At 36.8% G+C, this 18,784-nt stretch overlaps 1 protein-coding gene across 2 annotated transcripts in view; it reads left to right on the forward strand.

Annotated features, from left to right (window-relative positions):
• The window catches only part of LOC133530242 (dipeptidyl aminopeptidase-like protein 6), a 238,466-nt gene that overhangs the window by 102,568 nt on the left and 117,114 nt on the right, over positions 1–18,784 (forward strand). The window contains exon 3 of one of the 2 annotated variants that reach the window (XM_061868119.1): positions 3,371–3,584. In XM_061868119.1, the coding sequence (XP_061724103.1) occupies positions 3,371–3,584 (214 nt within the window). The remainder of the gene's footprint in view (positions 1–3,370; positions 3,585–18,784) is intronic. The other variant, XM_061868120.1, reaches the window with a different exon arrangement.

An 18,784-nucleotide genomic window follows, 5' to 3' on the forward strand; every position in this document is an offset into this window, starting at 1 on the left:
TGTTCAAGAGGACTAAACCGAAAGATAGAACAAAAGACATCAACGAGTCTTTTTCAGTAGATACTTACCTTATTTTGTTTCATTATTTAAATAGAAAAAGCATTGTATACCAATAGTGATATATCCAGCGTTTCAATATCGTACCTTACTTAGGCCAGTCAGCAAGCTTCGTGGCCAAAACATGGTACAGTCAGCATCAATAGTAGCGGATGAAACAACGCACCAAAAGTATCTGATATTCCGGATAACTTTTCCAAATATAGATAAATCTCTAAAATTTACATTGAAAAGTATATCTTTTACCGTCGTAATTGTTTTGCATATAGACCCACCATATTTTGTTAAGCTGTTTCAGAATGGTAGATACTTTTGAAACATTGTTTGATCCGCTACTTTTGATGCTGACTGTACTCAACTGAAAAGCTCTCTATTATATCACGATTTTATATAAATACTATTTTAAAATTTAAATACTATATTATATCAAAGTGCATACCATCAAATTGTCGTGAACTGTCAACAGCCGCATTTGCTTATTTGTAACAAAATCACAGTCATTTACAAATCTGTTTCCAGTTATATAATTAAATTCAATTGAATCAAGATAACCTGAACCCTTTACAACAAATCAAAACAACTTTGTCGTCGAAACCCAATGCCTAATGGCGGCCATTTTGGCAATTTTGGCGCGGAAACGACTTCCGCGTTATACGGGAGATTAATGGATATTTTTGATACTCATTGTTATTATTATGTTTGGAGTAACGGAGGAAATGAGCTAGGGGGATGGAGCGGGAGGTAATTAGACCCAGTGTTTCAGTGGAATTTTGCTTAAATATTCAGTAAGTGTTACGTTCTAATGCTTTCAAGGACAATTGAGAAATCTCGTAACCTCTCAGGTGCTTAGTTTGTGAGCCGTAACGAAGGTAAAGTTTCTTTATTGTCGCATCCATTCATCTAATTAGTTCATGTAATTAATGAATCATGAAGTTTACTGAGTATTTTATCTACGATTGCTTTCTGCAGGCTAAGTATTACTTCAAAATTAAAGTCAAAAAGTTAGCCAAATACCTTTTATGTATCCTATAAAACAGTTTTCTCTCTTTCTACGACTTATCCTGGACTTATTATCTAGTTTATTTATTTAGTCGTATGGCACAAAAATATAGCCAATCAATTAACATTTTAAAATTACAACATAATTATAAGGTCAAATGTCAATATTCGGATCTTGATCTTCCTAGACAGCAATGTCGTTTGAACAGACTGAGAACGGGACATGGCCAATGCAACTACTTTTTGCACAGGTGAGGATGGAAGGACTCAGCCTTAATGTGAATATGGTGAAGAGGCCCAAACCATAGAACACATTATCCAGCGCTGTTCTCGGCATTCATACTCTGGATCACCGGATGACCAGCTACATCTCACAACCCATGAAGCTGCATGGCTGAACACACTGAATGTTAATATCTAGTTACTTAAAATAATGCGTTATTCCGTGTTCATGCATCGTAATGAAAATAATACAAGGCATGGAAGAAAACTTAACACTGTAAGCAGTCTTTTCCATTTTGGCCGTTGGCAATGTGTCAAATGACACGAAACGTGTTTAAACCCTTTCCACGCTCGTATAATAGAGGGCCTGGAAGAAACGCCTTCAACGACCTCCTAGCCGTTTCCGGGATGCCTCGTCCCACGTTTAATGACGACATTAACCGTTAATTCTACGTGCAAGCACCGGGAAGCGTCACGTCGCACGCCGCAAATCAGATTTATTGCTTACCAATAAAACAAGCGAGCTGTCAGGACGGAACCTGCGATGGCATTTTATATTTATACAATAAATATATATATATTTAGACAGTGTATTTGGTAGCACTTTTCAGTACTAAATAAGTACTGACGCTCTGTAATAATTATCTTGGAGAATGCGTCGCAATGCTAAGCACTGTTTTTTTGGAGTCTTCCTCGTAATCCCTAATAACTTTTGTCCTAAATGCCGTTTAGTAATGGGTAATATGTGGACTTAATGCTCAGTCGTCATAACACTCATTTGCTATAACGTAATGATTGATCTAAAACTAGACATAATATCACTCTTATAAAAATATTTAACTTTATTTGTAGCATAGGATAATATGTTTATGGCTTAGCTTCCACGAACACGAACTGTTGGCAGAAATGTAGGTTAGGTTAGCTTAGAACTGCGACAAACAAGCCATTGTCATAAAAGTGAATTAGAATAGGTTAGAACTGTCTAAAAAAAGAAACTGTTACCAGAAAATTGGGTTAGATCAGGTCCAAACCGCGTCAACCGCAAAACCGAACTGCTGACATGCATTAGGGAATCGAAAAAATAGAAGAAAATACTTCGTTTTATTCGTGTTAGCTATTATTTAAGCCAAAAACCCTAATAATTGTCAAATCCTTAATAATTAAAGCTAATGATTAACGTACCCAAGTGCCCGATGATTAAGTGTTATTCGCATTTCTAATGCCGTTATTTACTGCCTCCAAACTGTAAAGTTTTCACAAAGAGTTTTCAAAGAAATTAATCTTATTTGACTTCAACTTATCTTTCAATTTAAGATATGCAGATAAACCCGCTTTGAGCATTATTTACCACAAAGTCGATAAACACTCAATTTATCATACTTCGAACAATGGGATTTTTGTATAGAACGCCACCCTTTCAGGCGCTGCTCTTATCAATAACAGCGTGATTGATATTCACTTGGATAAACAAACGTTTGGGGCGTTTAAAAATGAATATAATAGGACTGCAAATAAATGGATTAGAGCTCAAAGTAGGACAGTAAAGGGGATGAATGAGCAGAATTTTACGTGTTCAAATTGAACCTGTGTGAAATTAAGTATCACATCAGATTAAATAAAACCCACAAATCTGTGCAATATTTAGCGTCGAAACCCATTTCCGTATTTGTCTAGATATTTGTGTTCCATCACTTTCCTTCATAAGTAAAATATACAGAGCCCTTCACAGTATTGACACAATATTTTTACAAACCGATACTTAACCGAGTACATTTACATTTTACGATCAGGCGGACAAAGAGGAGCATAGTTTATTTTACCCGGATTCAGTAATAGTATGACAATCCCAAAGACGTGTTCCCCTCACTGTGTTTCTAATACTTCATCCAACTTTATTAATTTGTTTTGACTTTACCAAAACTTGTTTTCTCCTTGTAATAAAAAAGTAAGACTTACATGACACAGCGGAAAGAGTTGTCATTATTTTATAAACTGGTAGTTTTTAGACTGCCCCATTTTAGCTGCGTCCTTTTGCAGAATTGATATAATAAACTAAAAATCCTTAGTTCTGATCGTTCCCCCATCGTTCCAGAAGCTGGTGGTGGGCAACGCCACGCAGCGCAACTGGCGCGGCATCCTCATCGCGCTGCTGGTGATCGTGGCCGTCCTGGCGTTGATCGTCACGTCTGTGGTGCTGCTCACGCCGCCCGATGAGGGGCCCAGGGTCAAAGGCCGCCGGCTTCGCATTCAGGATCTGCTCAGTGAGGAACTGGTGCCTGTTAGGTGGAATGGGACGTGGATTTCTGGTGAGTCAATTATTAAGAAAGTTGCATTTTGGCGCGTAACTTAGTCTTTAAAAATATCTTTTGAAAAAATGTCATCTGGATCTTAAAGTTAAGAATATGCTAGTTTTTTTCTGGTGACGACGTAGATACCTTAGCTTTGAACAGGCAATTATAGTCAGACTAAGATAACTCTGCAGTGATTTATATAGCACAGACGTGCAAGTGTTATTTTAAGCGTCAAACTTTTATGAAATTATGACGCTTGCATTGCAAGTAGGTAAATTGCAATTTAAATAAAAGCTTGTAAAAAATAACCATCAATATCATGTTTACCAATAATGAAAAGTCCCGTTCCACTTTAAATCCAGCGTTTGCTAGAACTTTTTGCAACACACATCCAAAAATAAAGGAAAGATTAGTTCTCATTTTAAAGTAACGTCGTTGTCGCGGCAGCAACGCGACCGTTAACTACGTTCGTTATTAATAAGGCCCAAAAATCAAGATTTCGTTGAGTTAAGGATTCAGTTTATGCCAAACCAATATTAGATAGACAATTTTAGATACCTACACATTTATTTTTTTATGTTTTTGACAATATTTTAGGATGTTTTGATATTTAGCGAGTATTTTTAACCTTTTGTGGTTGCTTAATATAAATTTTAGGTTACAATTATAAAACAAAGACACACATTTTTGGCGTTGGGTGTATTATTAGAATTAGAACACATTTGTTAGCCGTAAACTGAATCCTTAACTTGACAAAATATTGATTTATGGGCGTTTCTAAATGTAATTTTGATATTAAAACGTCGAATTGAACTCCATACCAAAGACAACTAATATTTTGAAAGTCATTTGTCAAGGTTGAGACTAAAACACACACAAACTCAGTATTTTACGATAATTGTTCGATGACAGCGATTGTAAACCTCAATCAAGATAAAAGGAATATCGATTATACTTTCTACGTAATACAATACAAATCCTAAATCAGGCCCTATTCTGAAGAAGCTTAGCTTGATTTAAGTAATGCAAACTCATTTCAACATGACATGGGTATGTCCTACGTTTGACGAATATCAATGAATGAATTTTTCGAATTCTCATTTTGTTTTGATGAGCGTGAAAACATGACACAAACGTGATTCGAATATGAAATAAGACCTCAACACGAATTCGGGGTTTCAAAAGTATGATTTAGACTTTATATTGATCTGATTGCATTCCTTTTATAACAGCATGTGAGATATTATTCGAATATGTACATAATATGTATTTATGTATACATTATATCATAATATTACGAGTAGTAGGGTTGCCTCGATAAGAGACTTCGCGACACATACTTAAATATATTATTATTCATTCATTTAAATCCTTAAACTCAATGCCAACCATTTTCATGTTTGAACTTAGAAATTAAACTTATAAGAAAAGCGTTACTACACTTACTACTCAATTTTATGATTGAATATTACTCAAAGTATCAGCTAATAACCACAAAACAAATATGAAAAGTGCGCCCTGCTCTATCTAACTCTTATCGGTCTGTCGATCCAAACAATATCATATTAAGAAAACTCTCGACGCGACTTTATACAGTGTACGACTTGGACTTGCTATGAGAGCGTCCAGTTTCATGATATCATTGAGCAACTTTTTCCTGTCAGGGTTACGTATTTTTTGTGGTAATTATAAGCTCTTTCTGTAAATGGCTTAGCAAGTAGAACATTGTTCTAACAAACAGTGCTGGAGTCCGTCTCTAAGCTAAAATTGCATTGTTTTGACTAGAACAAAATGAAAGATAATCATTTTTTTATTTATTTATACAAGGAATTCCAACAGCTATTAAAAATACATTAATCTTTTGAGATAGTAATACAGAGCCAATTACAGGAACTCGCAAATAGAAACTGTATATATAATTACAAAGTACACACTAGATACAAAAGCACATGTGACACAAGATATTACAATATGAAATATATCAAAGTTACAATTAGAAAAAAAGAGAGACCAAAAAAATAGATATGAGCAATAAGTAAGAACACTTATAATATATTTCGCATTTGGATGAACAACATGGACCGGGCATTATAACCCTCATATTAGAAATTTGACATAAATGATGACATTGCCACACTTCCCTGCCCTGACGAGACATAATAGCAATTAGAAATACTTGATCCAACAATGTGACGTCTGTAATGTAATGGCGTCGAAGACACTGGTATGTACTAATTAAATAGGCTGCCAAACGGCTCATAAAGACAATAATTGCTTCTAACTGACGTCGCTCACGTAATCAGGCGGCAATAAACAATGGTAATGTTTCTATCTCACAAAACTTTAGCACTGCGCCTGCGAACTTCAAAGGAACTTTTACAGTTCTCGTTTCTTTGAGACTGAAATAATTCTAAGCGGCCTTTTCATACTTGCATCACATACAAACGTGCATTTGAATCTCGATCCTGACTTAACAGCTCAAGGTTCAAATTTGAATCGCAATTTAACAGCGTGATGAGAGCTTAGAAAATTTTTCTTCGGATTTCTTTACCGAAAGTCCCTCCAGTGCCCTAGTACTCGTCATACTAGACACAACTTGAGCGTTTAAAGTGGCTTTTAGTGTAAGGGGCCGCGTACGGTGAAAACTCGACTCACTATGGGTACAAGTCGCTACGTAGCAATAGGTACCTAGGGTAGGTCAGGGCTATAATCAGTCTGCACAAACCGATTTCGATTTTGAAATAAGACCATTTATATTTGCCTAAAACATTTCTTTATATTTCTTTTATGCATAATGTAATAATTTAGTTTCAGACATTAAGAGCCCATCATCGTGCTCACTAGCGCCACTGCTAAATAATTTAGATTATTTAAATTTAACAAATTTAAGTTAAATATATATATTTAAAAAAGGGGGCCATTGCGTACTGTATTTTGTATTTAAGTACCGTTTGAATACATAATAATAGTTTTTACGTTGCTGGATTCGTCAATCTAGGCGTCCAAAGTTAAAACGGCCATTTTTGTTTTGGGTTCATAGATCGCCGAATCCAGCAACATAAAAACTAGTTTCAAAAGGTACTTAAATATACGTACTCGTAGCGGCCCCCTTTTTTAAATATCTATCGTTAAATTTAAACAATCACAATTCTAGACTGACTAGACGTTCAGGGAATTGACGTATGACGACTAGACATTCGGGGAATTAGGCTTGTAGACACTAGTCGTTTCAGTAAATGGACGTATGACTACTAGACATTCGGGGAATTGACGCAACTCGACTAGACATTCGGGGAATTAGACCCCATGGACCGAACCGTTATTTTCCAGTGGCGCTAGTGAGCACGTTGATGGGATCTTAATTGTAGGCGTTTTATGATAAAATATGCTTCGGGTGTTGTGACAAGTTGCTTAACTAACGAAAGGGATGAAATTTATCTAAAATTTAGTGTTTTAAATAGGATCAGTTAAATATGAACTGTATAGGGAGCGTGCATGAACTGTAGGAGGCAGCACATGAGCTGTCAGATTTTTGGCGCGAAGCGTAAATGTGAGGTTTATTGTTCCGATGTAGCCCACAAGATGGCAGAACCTACTATGCACAAGAAAACACTTGACGTGTAAATTTGCTTATTTATAGTTCCGATTCAGATCACAAGATGGCAGACCCTCCAACGCGCACGGTCCCTATTATCTTTCAGAATTGCCGCATTTTCCGATTTAGTCCTCCTATTAAGATCGTTACGAATATGGTTGTTGTAAAAAAGGCTTTCATTTTATTCCCTCGTCGCTACACATACATCACTTATCTCGGTTTTACGGCGTTTTTACAGGTTATTAGCACCCCATTCTTGTGTAGAATATAGTTTATGACCTTGATGAATTCACTTTCTAGTGTGTTTATTTTGGAAGGAAAAGTACACATGAATTGAATGACAAATGTAATCGTATAGGTACCTATAGATAGTCTAAATATACTTATTCCATTGTTAATATTGTAGAAATTTTAAAAAGCTAAGAATTCAGTAGAAATGTTTAAGACAAGAAATCAGAAAGGAACCAAAATGTGGCGCGCCGCGATAAACTTGCGAACGGAAGATATGGCCATCAAGCGGAATTTTACATTTTATCTCAATTACTGCGAAAATATACTTCAGTGAACTTTTTTATCGTCAAATCACTTAGCTATATCACTAGCTATTTTATACTTAAACTATATTGCTATGAAATCAGAAATCATCGCATTTATTCGTGATAAACTCTAACATACAAAAGTATAGTATAAGTAATACAACAAGGAAATTTAAACGTAAATAAATAAATTGCTTACCACGAAACGGTCCCGTCTCAGCATAAATGCTAACCGAAATGTCAGCGCTGATCTTCCGGAGAGACCCTTTGTGGGTCACGAACGCAGCTGTACAACATTTCCCTGGTATACCATATACAGGGTAACGATATAAAACTGAAAATAAGCGATTAGTACACCATGTTTGTGTGATGTGTTTCTATAGAACCAACCAACATTTTAAGATTGTGATTGGAGCGTGTTCTTGCAAATATAGTCTTTGATTTTGATTGAAACGTGTCAAACTTCAATTAAAAAACTATAAGTTGCGATAGCTCACTTTTAAGTTGATTGCGTGAAACGTAACCTTGGAAAAAGATATGCCAATTTTATACAGTACGCAATATAAATAGCTACATTTCAAGGATAAAAACGTATTATATTCACTCCATTATTTTTATAAATTCAACCAGACAGCTTGAAGTAGGTTATTCTGCATTGAATCATTAGTAGCTTACTGTACTTTGGTTTCCTACAGAAATTACGAGAGGGATTTTATTCACGTAAGTATATCTTATTTTCAGCACAAAATACTGCATTGCGATATGCGCAACAAAAACCACCTGTCGATCGGTTCCTGTTGTTTTTTGTTTCCTGTTTTGGATAGAGTTATACTAATTAATATTGTTCCAATTAGTGAATAGTCATCATGTTCAATACAATCAGAAATAATTTCAATTATCTTTTTTAGATATTATTAAAAATAAGGAAGTCAAGATTCTTCTTGTAAAAATAATGCTTATGTTGCGTAGTTTCCTGATATATGTGTTTTATTATTTATAACAAGGTGTCTCTATTTTCATTTTCAGACCTCTAGCATCAAAATTTACATAAATCTCATACAAATTTCCATCCCCTAGTTTAAGGGGTTGGGGGGCAAAAGTTTCAATATTTTGAGTTTTTTTGTTATTTTTGTAATAATACTAGCTTCCATACCAAATTTCAGCTTTCCAGGACTTCAGGAAGTACCCTAAGAATTTTGATGATCATCAGTGAGTGAGTCTGACAAAATCGGTTTTTTTTTAGATACTAACAAAATCTAAAGTATAAGAGTTATGCAATTGAAACTTTGTATGTTTGATAAGTCCGATATCTGGACATCATATCCCGAGAATATTGTTTTTCTGATATGATCCAAACCCAAGTTAATAGGGTTCAAAATAACGATGAAGCGCTTCGAGAAAAGGTAGGTAGTGCCCTTGGGCTTTGCTCGACTCGTCATAGCGGGAGTACTACCATGCTAGATAAACATTTCACAACACGGATCAACTATCAACTATCATAGAACAACCATCAACCGACCCTCACATAATAGCTCAACTCCTCATTTAATGTCTATCCCAAACAAAAACACATCGTGACTTCTCCGGTAAACATTCGGATATAGCGGCGTGTCGTGAGCCAAACAATGAATTAGTGCGGCCATTGTCCGCCATCTTTGTTTGTCTGTTATGGCCGTGAGCGCAATAACTGACAAGCCAATTCGAGTTTTAGTTATTAGATCTGATTCCGATATGATACTGATCTGTAAGTGTCAAAAGTAATTTTTTTGTCGTATGGCCCGTTGAGTCGGGAATATTTCGGGGAATATATTATCGAATATGATCTATGTGTACAACTTGTATTGTATAGCAAGGATAATGTACCAATATCCCGCTAGATGGCGCTGTTCCCACCGCGCTGATTCGTAGATCGCGGTGATAAGATTTTTCTTAGATTGTATAAGTATCCTGTCATGTTCTTTGTTTACCAACTTCAATAAACCACCTATTTTGGATGAACAGTTTTGTTAGATTTGTTCATGGTCCTTCGAGCCGGATTCCGGCAGGAATAGCAGTGGAAACGTTTTTTTGCGTTAATAAAACAAACAATTCGTCAGAATTGGACGAATTGTTTCAACGCACCTATGGGCAGTGGATTGCTGTTCGGGGCGATTTCAGCAAGTACGTGTGGAGCGTACTACTGCATTCAAAGGCTGCCGACAGAGGGCGCCTTGGAAGGAAGCCTACAACGCGAGCGAGCAATCTACATCCGTGACGTCACGGAAGGGTATGGTGCAAGTGAATGGGACAGCCAGGTGACGAAAGCAGTGGACTAACTGTGAGTACTTTTACAATTGTTAAAGAAGTAACAACCTTAAATCAAGTGTCGTAAAGTTCAGTGTTTGAATAGTGGTCAAATAATATTAGTAGTGTTGTGCAAATTTGAACTTAGTGTTGAAGAATTGAAAAACTTTAAAATTCATCATCATCGAATCAAGAATCAAGTCAATTTGAACTTTAAGTGCATTAGCTTATTAACTTAGAATAATTTAGTTTTAAGGAAAGTAATTCAGACGGGGAACCTATGCCCGATTTTTGGTAGAAATTATATCTTAAAAACACTTGTAAAATTTTAAAAACTTATTCTATAGACTTGTAAATATTTCAAAGTTTATTAAATTGGTCCTATAAACACTTGTAAAATTTGTTAACTTATTCAGTTGTAGGCTTTGACTAGAAACACATTTACATAGCTAACAAAATGGAAGCCTTGATTGCAGGCCAAGAGGATATAAATCAACGTATAAATAAAGCTCGAACGAATTATAAAAAATCTCCGAAAGAGCGTATAACGGCAAAGTATATAGAAGTTAGGATAGAAACTTTGGATGAATTGTGGACTGATTTTTTGTTGGGTCACAAAAGATTAATGGAAAATCATCACAAAGAAATAAAGTCGTCAACATATGTTCAGAACGATATGTATGATGTAACTCAGGAGTTGTATGTGGAGCACAAAACTGAATTAAAATCAACTGCTGAAGCTTTAGTTACTAGCAATAGTCAAGAACAATTATTACAAATCCCAGGTACCTCATCGGCTGCAATAAAAAACAATTCAGTGAAATTGCCCAAAATTGTTATTCCGACTTTTTCGGGCAATTATACTGAATGGACTACTTTCCGAGATTTATTCGAGTCCCTTATTCACAATAATGACTCCATAGACAATGTACAAAAAATGCACTATTTAAAAGGGTATTTAACTGGAGAGGCGGAACAATTGCTTCGTCAAATTCCGATATCTAATTCCAATTATAACAAATGTTGGGAATGCTTAAAACAAAGATATGGCAATAAAAGATTTATGTGTCAAACAATTTTAAAACGCTTTTTATCTCAGAAAAACGCAACTTGTGAGTCTGCAATTTTTTTAAAGGAATTAATTGACACTAGTTCAGACTGTCTACATGCTCTCAAAAATATAGGTATTGATGTCAATGCTTGGGACGTCATAGTTATTCATTTGCTCACTCTCAAGTTAGACCCAGAAACAAGAAAACAGTGGGAATTAACTGCATCATTGCAAACTACAGAAGAGACCTTACCTACCTTTGAACAATTTAAGGAATTTATAACAAATCGATTTAGAGCTTTAGAGTTTATAGAGACCAAGAAAACTAATTATCATAACCCCACACCTATGACTCATAAAGCACGCGCCTTGCATGTAGTTCAAAGCAGTCAATGCCCGTTTTGTTCAGAATCTCACAAAATAATATTCTGTAAGCAATTTGTAAAACAAGACGTAGACTCACGACGCGAATTCGTCCATACCAAGGGTTTATGTTTCAACTGTTTAGGCGGATTCCATTCAGCGAAGGTATGCCAGAATCCCACACCATGTAGAGTTTGTAAACGTCGCCATCACTCATTACTTCATCCAAAAAGTGGTCCTGGGGCCAGTGTTTCTTCCGACGAGGTAGTTGAAGGTACAACCAATGTTGGTACAGTGGAAGAGAACTCCGAAGAGATGGATGAATTATATGATTCTGAGCCAACCAATATTACGACTTGTTTTTCTTCTGGAAATCATGGTCAAGTGCTGTTGGCCACTGCAGTTGTTGGAGCCCAGTCGAAGAACAATGAATATTATCCTGTGCGAGCTATGATAGATCCAGGTTCTCAAGCTTCATTTATTACGGAAGCAGCTGCTCAATATCTGGGACTGAAACGTATACCAATCCGCAGTAACATTTTTGGTCTGGGAGGACAGAAGAATGCAACACCAAAGTCGAGAGTGATAATAAATTTGCAATCATTGATACATCCTGAAGAAAAGCTTTCAGTAAAGGCATATGTACTGAGTACAATTACTACGATTATGCCAGCCAAGAAAGTAGTAGATTTGGGTTCAATAGACGTCACAGGATTACCACTGGCTGATCCAAATTATCACACGCCTAACAAAATTGACGTCTTGTTAGGTGCAGTCGTTTACAGCCAGATTGTTTCGGGGGAAATAAGGAAAAATAAAGAAAAAACTCTTGTAGCCCAAGCAACTTCGTTGGGTTGGATTATAGCGGGAGCGACTAGATCCAGCAATAATGTATCTAATGTGTCTGTGTTCCATACTTACCTTGTTGAGGATGATCTGCTTAAGAAATTCTGGGAATTGGAGTCTGACGTCTCTATGGTCAAAAGTCACGACCTGTGGACAAAAGAAGAGAAAAGATGCGAAGAAATATTTGCAGCTTCCACTACTAGAGATGATACGGGAAGGTATGTTGTGAAGCTCCCGTTTGCTGATGACGACCCTAGCTGCAAATATAGCCAATCTAGAGATGTTGCAAAAAATAGATTTTATGCACTGGAAAAGAGATTAAATAAAAATCCAGAACTTTTATCACAATATAAAAATGTTATAGATGAATACTTACAATTAGGACACATGGAGAAAGTGCCTGAAAAAGAAAAAAGTCAAATAGACGCGGTATACTTACCACACCATGCTGTGGTGAAAAAGGAGAGAGAAACAACCAAAGTTAGGGTTGTTTTCGACGCTTCCTGCAAAGGAAAGAATGGAGTGTCATTAAATGATAATCTTATGATTGGACCGAAATTACAACCAGATTTACGACATTTAGTACTTCGCTGGAGACTATATCCCATTTCGCTAGTATCAGACATCGTAAAGATGTATAGACAAGTCAAGGTTAAGGAAGAAGACGTTAATTTTCAAAGGTTATTATGGAGAGATAGTCCTGATTCAGAGCTGCACGATTATAGACTTCTCAGAGTAACTTTTGGTACTGCTAGTGCACCATACCTGGCAGTCAAAGCTTTACAACAAATAGCTCTAGATGAAGGAGAAAATTATCCTTTAGCCATTGAAAGAGTACGCAAAGACTTCTATATGGATGACCTAATGACAGGTTGCGAAACGGAAGAAGAAGGGATTGAAATTTACAGAGAAATGACTGAATTATTGGGGAAGGCTGGATTTACTTTACAGAAATGGACGACTAGCAACAATACCTTATTAGAGATGATTAAAAGAGAGAAAGAGGATGTAGGAAGTGGAATTGAAATTAAACAGGATGAAATAATCAAAATTTTGGGACTTACCTGGAATCGAGAAAGTGATGAATTTCACTACGCCGTGTCACTGCCACCTATTAAAATACCGGTAACAAAAAGAAATATAATTTCGGATATTTCAAGACTATTTGACCCATTGGGTTGGGTTGCTCCTAGTGTGATTTTAGCAAAGGTTATGATCCAAAAGTTGTGGCTGACAGGAATAACATGGGATGAGGAAGTTCCTAGCAACATAACAAATGAATGGTGTACTTATCGTGAAGAATTGGCAATGCTTACACAGATCCATGTTCCAAGATGGATCGGATTAAAGAAAACTAGCAAGAAAATAGAACTCCATGGGTTTAGCGATGCATCAAAAATCGCATTTGCTGCTGTGGCGTATGCCCGAGTATTAGACGAAACGGGAAAAGTCACGGTTACTCTAGTGTCAGCAAAAACAAAGGTAGCGCCAATTAAACAAGTGTCCATACCCAGGCTAGAACTTTGTGGAGCTGTTCTTCTAACTAGACTTTTAATGGAAATTTCGGAGCATCTGAATGTCGACAAGGGTGACATTCATGCGTGGACGGATTCTACAGTCGTCTTAGCTTGGCTTAACAGCCACCCAAATAGGTGGAAAACATTCGTCGCAAACAGGGTGTCCGAAATATTAACAACGTTAGATGCCAATCAATGGTCTCACGTTCCATCCAAGCTTAATCCTGCAGATTATGCCTCACGAGGTTTGCGTCCATCAGAGCTTGCAACTACTTCAATGTGGTTTAATGGACCAGAGTACCTTAAAAAAGAACCAATAAAATATGAAAGACCAAAAAACATAATCACAGATCTCGAAGTAGCAAGGGCTTTGCATATTATAAGTGATTGTACAATTTGGGATAGGTTTTCATCGTTATCACGACTGATTCGAGTGATTGCTTATTGCAGACGTTTCTTAAACTCAAGAAGACCTGTCACTGAAAGATACGATACAAAATATTTAACCAGTAAAGAACTAAAGGAAGCTCTCGACGTTTGCCTACGACAATGCCAAAGGGAATATTTTGAAGAAGAGTTTAAAAAGTTAAAAAACCAGGAAACACAAATGCCACGAGGTTCAAACTTAAAGTCCCTGAATCCATTTTTAGATGACCAAGACATAATGAGAGTTGGAGGACGTTTAGAAAATACTCTCCACTTAAGCAACGATAGGAAGCATCCAATATTACTGCCCAAAATCTCTACATTATCACGTCTTATAGTATTGGACGCTCATATCAAGACTTTACATGGTGCCCCACAAATTATGCAAAATTACATTAATTCAAGATATTGGATTTTAGGATCAAAAGATTTAGTAAATGCCTGCTTTCGAAAGTGTGTGACTTGTATCAGACATTCTATAGCAAGTCGATCTAAATCGCAATTAATGGGACAATTACCAGAAGCCAGGGTTACACCAGCACGTCCGTTCAAATTTTGTGGTGTCGACTATGCCGGCCCTATCAACCTCCGAACGTCTGGAGGACGTGGACACAGATCCTTTAAAGGATATATATGCCTATTTATTTGTATGTCTACGCGAGCTGTCCATATTGAAGTAGTCAGCAGCCTTACAACTGAAGGATTCATACAAGCCTTCAAACGATTGGTAGCTAGACGTGGTCCCTGTCGAGAAATTTGGAGTGACAATGGAACAAATTTTCAGGGTGCCTCCAGAGAACTTAAATTAATGCTACAAGCAGAGAATAAGAATATGTTCTCAGAAATTGCAGAAGCTTTGGCAACCGAAGGCACCACATGGCATTTTATTCCACCACATGCTCCCAATTTCGGCGGTTTGTGGGAAGCAGGTATCAAATCAACAAAGTACCACCTGAAACGGGTTATAGGTGAATCCACGCTGACTTATGAAGAAATGGCGACGGTGTTGACTCAGGTAGAGGCTTGTCTAAACTCTAGACCTCTAGCCCGTATAAACAATGATCCAGACAATACAAATGTTTTGACACCTGGACATTTCTTAGTTGGAGAACCACTGGTTACAGTGCCAGATTATAATTACTCAAACACTAACGTTAGCAGTTTGCGCAGGTGGCAGTTTACGCAACGCATGGTTCAGGATTTTTGGCGTAAATGGTCAAATGAATACCTCACAAGGTTTTTACACCGTTATAAATGGTCTCAACAGACTCCAGAACCCAACATTGGAGATGTTGTCCTAATCAAGGAAGACGACTTGCCACCAAGTCGTTGGCTGCTTGGCAGGATTGTTAACAAACACCCTGGTTCGGACAACATAACTCGCGTTGTTACTTTACGTTCAAAGGGGTCATTAATAAAACGCCCAACCTCCAAGGTGTGTGTTCTGCCAGTTAGTAATTAAGTTGCATGTCAAATTAAAAGCTGTCATTTCCTACTATTAAGTTTCTTCCCGGGCGGACAATCTGTTTTTATTTATTTTTTTGGTCAGAGATAGACCAGTTTCTAGTTTTAAGTCAGTATGGTTTCTGCCTGTTACTTTTACTCTAATTAAAAGTATTCTTCATATGTACACAATCAGAAGAATATTATATTACTATAACTTAGATTATATAGCTTTACTTTCTTAGTTTGTTATCTTATTTTTTGTAAGCCCCTTAGGAAGGTTTTACACATCTATTCAACGTTTTTATAAAACTCCCGTCACGGTGGGCGGTATTCTCCTGTAATTAAAGAACGTAAGACGTTCCTTGGTGGGCGGAATGTACAACTTGTATTGTATAGCAAGGATAATGTACCAATATCCCGCTAGATGGCGCTGTTCCCACCGCGCTGATTCGTAGATCGCGGTGATAAGATTTTTCTTAGATTGTATAAGTATCCTGTCATGTTCTTTGTTTACCAACTTCAATAAACCACCTATTTTGGATGAACAGTTTTGTTAGATTTGTTCACTATGGGTTGGTTAGTTGACCACTTCATTCGTTGCATAAACCTACATTTGTATATTTATACCTTTCATCACAAACTTCTATACTCGTAACGACATACAAATTAGTTAATAAACACGTCCAATCCCAAACTTAGTTAAATTGAATATAAACTGAAACTACCAACTACATAGGCAAAGAAGCTTAATTCAAATTGCAGCTGAAATTAAACGAAAATTTTAATTGCGCTGCATGGCTAATCCTGTCAGGCGTATTCTGATTTCTTAACAGGTTTATGAATTAGATGTGGATTCATTGTAAATCTGATCTGTCACTGTCAAAAGTGACATTTCTTCAACCAGAAACGTCACTTTTGACACTGATAGATCAGATCCATAACTAAACGGTAGACACCTTCATAGCCTGTAATTAAAATCGGAACACGCCTGTTTGTTTAGGTTATAATCATAGCCGCAGTATAGAGGCGTATTACACCAGGCACTTCGAATCCTTGGTACCGTCAAACCAGTACAAGTACTCTTAGATTGCCCATAGCTGTTATAGTTCTGTGGGTCGTGTTGGAATGGTTTTTAATAAAATTCGATTTGGTGGAGTCTCGTGACCAATGGAATAGATGGCTAGTACATAAGTTAGCAGCCGTCGCGCCATCCGCAGTCCCTTTGGGACCGGCGCAGGAGCCGCGAGTAAGGTCTTTCAATAAATAATGAGTTTTGTCAAAAAAAAAATTTCATACAAAATTTTATCGCTTACAGTAATTTTTTTTTCAACAGGCAACTAATAGGAAGCGGTGGTGGCCGAGTGGATATGACGTCCGACTTTCAATCCGGAGGTCGCGGGTTCAAATCCTGGCTCGTACCAATGAGTTTTTCGGAACTTATGTACGAAATATCATTTGATATTTACCACTAGCTTTCCGGTGAAGGAAAACATCGTGAGGAAACCTGCATGCATCTGCGAAGAAATTCAAAGGTGTATGTGAAGTCCCCAATCCGCATTGGGCTAGCGTGGGGACTATAGCCCGAGCCCTCTCACGCATCAGAGGAGGCCTGTGCCCAGCAGTGGGACGTATATAGGCTGAATTATTATATTATTATTATTAACTAATACTCATCGAGTGAATTCTAACAAACCCGAACACAATTAGGTTGTGTTGTTTCATCACAGTGTTCCTCTATGACCACCTCCTGCGTCCATCATCAGATCAGCTCGATTCTATGGTACCATAATATTGCATTGTCATCCGATTTACATACATAGGTATGCAAAATTTTTGCTCAATCGGAAATCGGGAAGTGGGTCAAATTTAGCTTCCAAGATTTGACCCACACCAACAAAATAACTAACGGGGTAAATTAAATAAATGCTTGTAAAATAAGTACAATAAGGTTCTCGTATATTTCCTCAAATTTTCTTTTAACGTCAAGTATTATTTTGATATTTTTACGAAACCCTTAAACATTTGAATAATCTTCCTAGCGCTGTCCTGGCTTTTTGCCACAGCTCATGGGAGCCTGGGGATCACTTTGGCAACGAATCATTTGAATAGCGATACAAAATTTTGAAAAATTTCAGACCGAAGTTAATTATGACATTTCAGTACACAACAACGACAACTTAGTACCGTAAAACCACCCAACTATAGTCCAAAGCTTCCAACTATGGTCCACAAATAAACTCAAGTTTTCTCCTTCAGGTGTGTATTTTACTATATTTTTGTAGTTCTAAGGCAAAGTATGTTTATACAATAGGCAAGGTAAAACTAGGAGTAAACCAAAAGGAACATTGGTATAGATACTTAATTTCCTTTTGAACTTGTGGACCATAGTTGCAGTATTGGACTTTAGTTGGGTAGTTTTACGGTACTAAAATAACGTCAAGTTTGTTGAACCTTAGCTGTACTTACATTGAATGCTTAATGCAGATTTTAATTACCTACAGCATAGGAAGCGGAAAAATCCCGGATCAAGAGGGATCCAGTGAACCGAGATGAGTTCTGTAGTGCGCGCTCAGTTTTATTTAATTCATTTACATCTTGAAAGCTGGTCGGGATGAATAAAATATGGTAGTTTTCCTTTTTGATTTAGAGGATTCCGTTTTCTGTCGTTCGGTTATAGCAATTGTGATACTAGATCACTAAAGCTGAATGTTGAAACCAATTTTTATTGTAAAATCTACATAAGATTTTATTTGCCCGATCACGTGTAAAACTTAAAGAAATAAAATGAATTTAAGGCAATTGATTAAACAAAATATAAATTAAGAACCAACTACTGTCGTCTAACGTCTGACAATTATATGCAATAATATTGTCACTGAAGGAACTAAAAATGTTCTTTTTCTATGAATGATCAAGTTTCTTCTTACGAATGTTGTCATTGAGTAAGAATACCTTTCGGCCTGATTCAAAGTCTAAGATGCGTCAAACATTTGCTAAAGATACAATATGACGTACACGTAAACTGTAAAGTTTGCATCGGGCCTTTTCTATTTTTAAACACAATGTTGGGGTTTCGATATGATAAAGTAATCCCTTAAAAGCAAAAACTAAAGCCACCCTCCATCCGTCCACAGTTTTCGCGGACACTTTTC

Source organism: Cydia pomonella, chromosome 22, assembly GCF_033807575.1.
Source record: "Cydia pomonella isolate Wapato2018A chromosome 22, ilCydPomo1, whole genome shotgun sequence".
In the NCBI taxonomy this organism is placed as follows: Eukaryota; Metazoa; Arthropoda; class Insecta; order Lepidoptera; family Tortricidae; genus Cydia; species Cydia pomonella.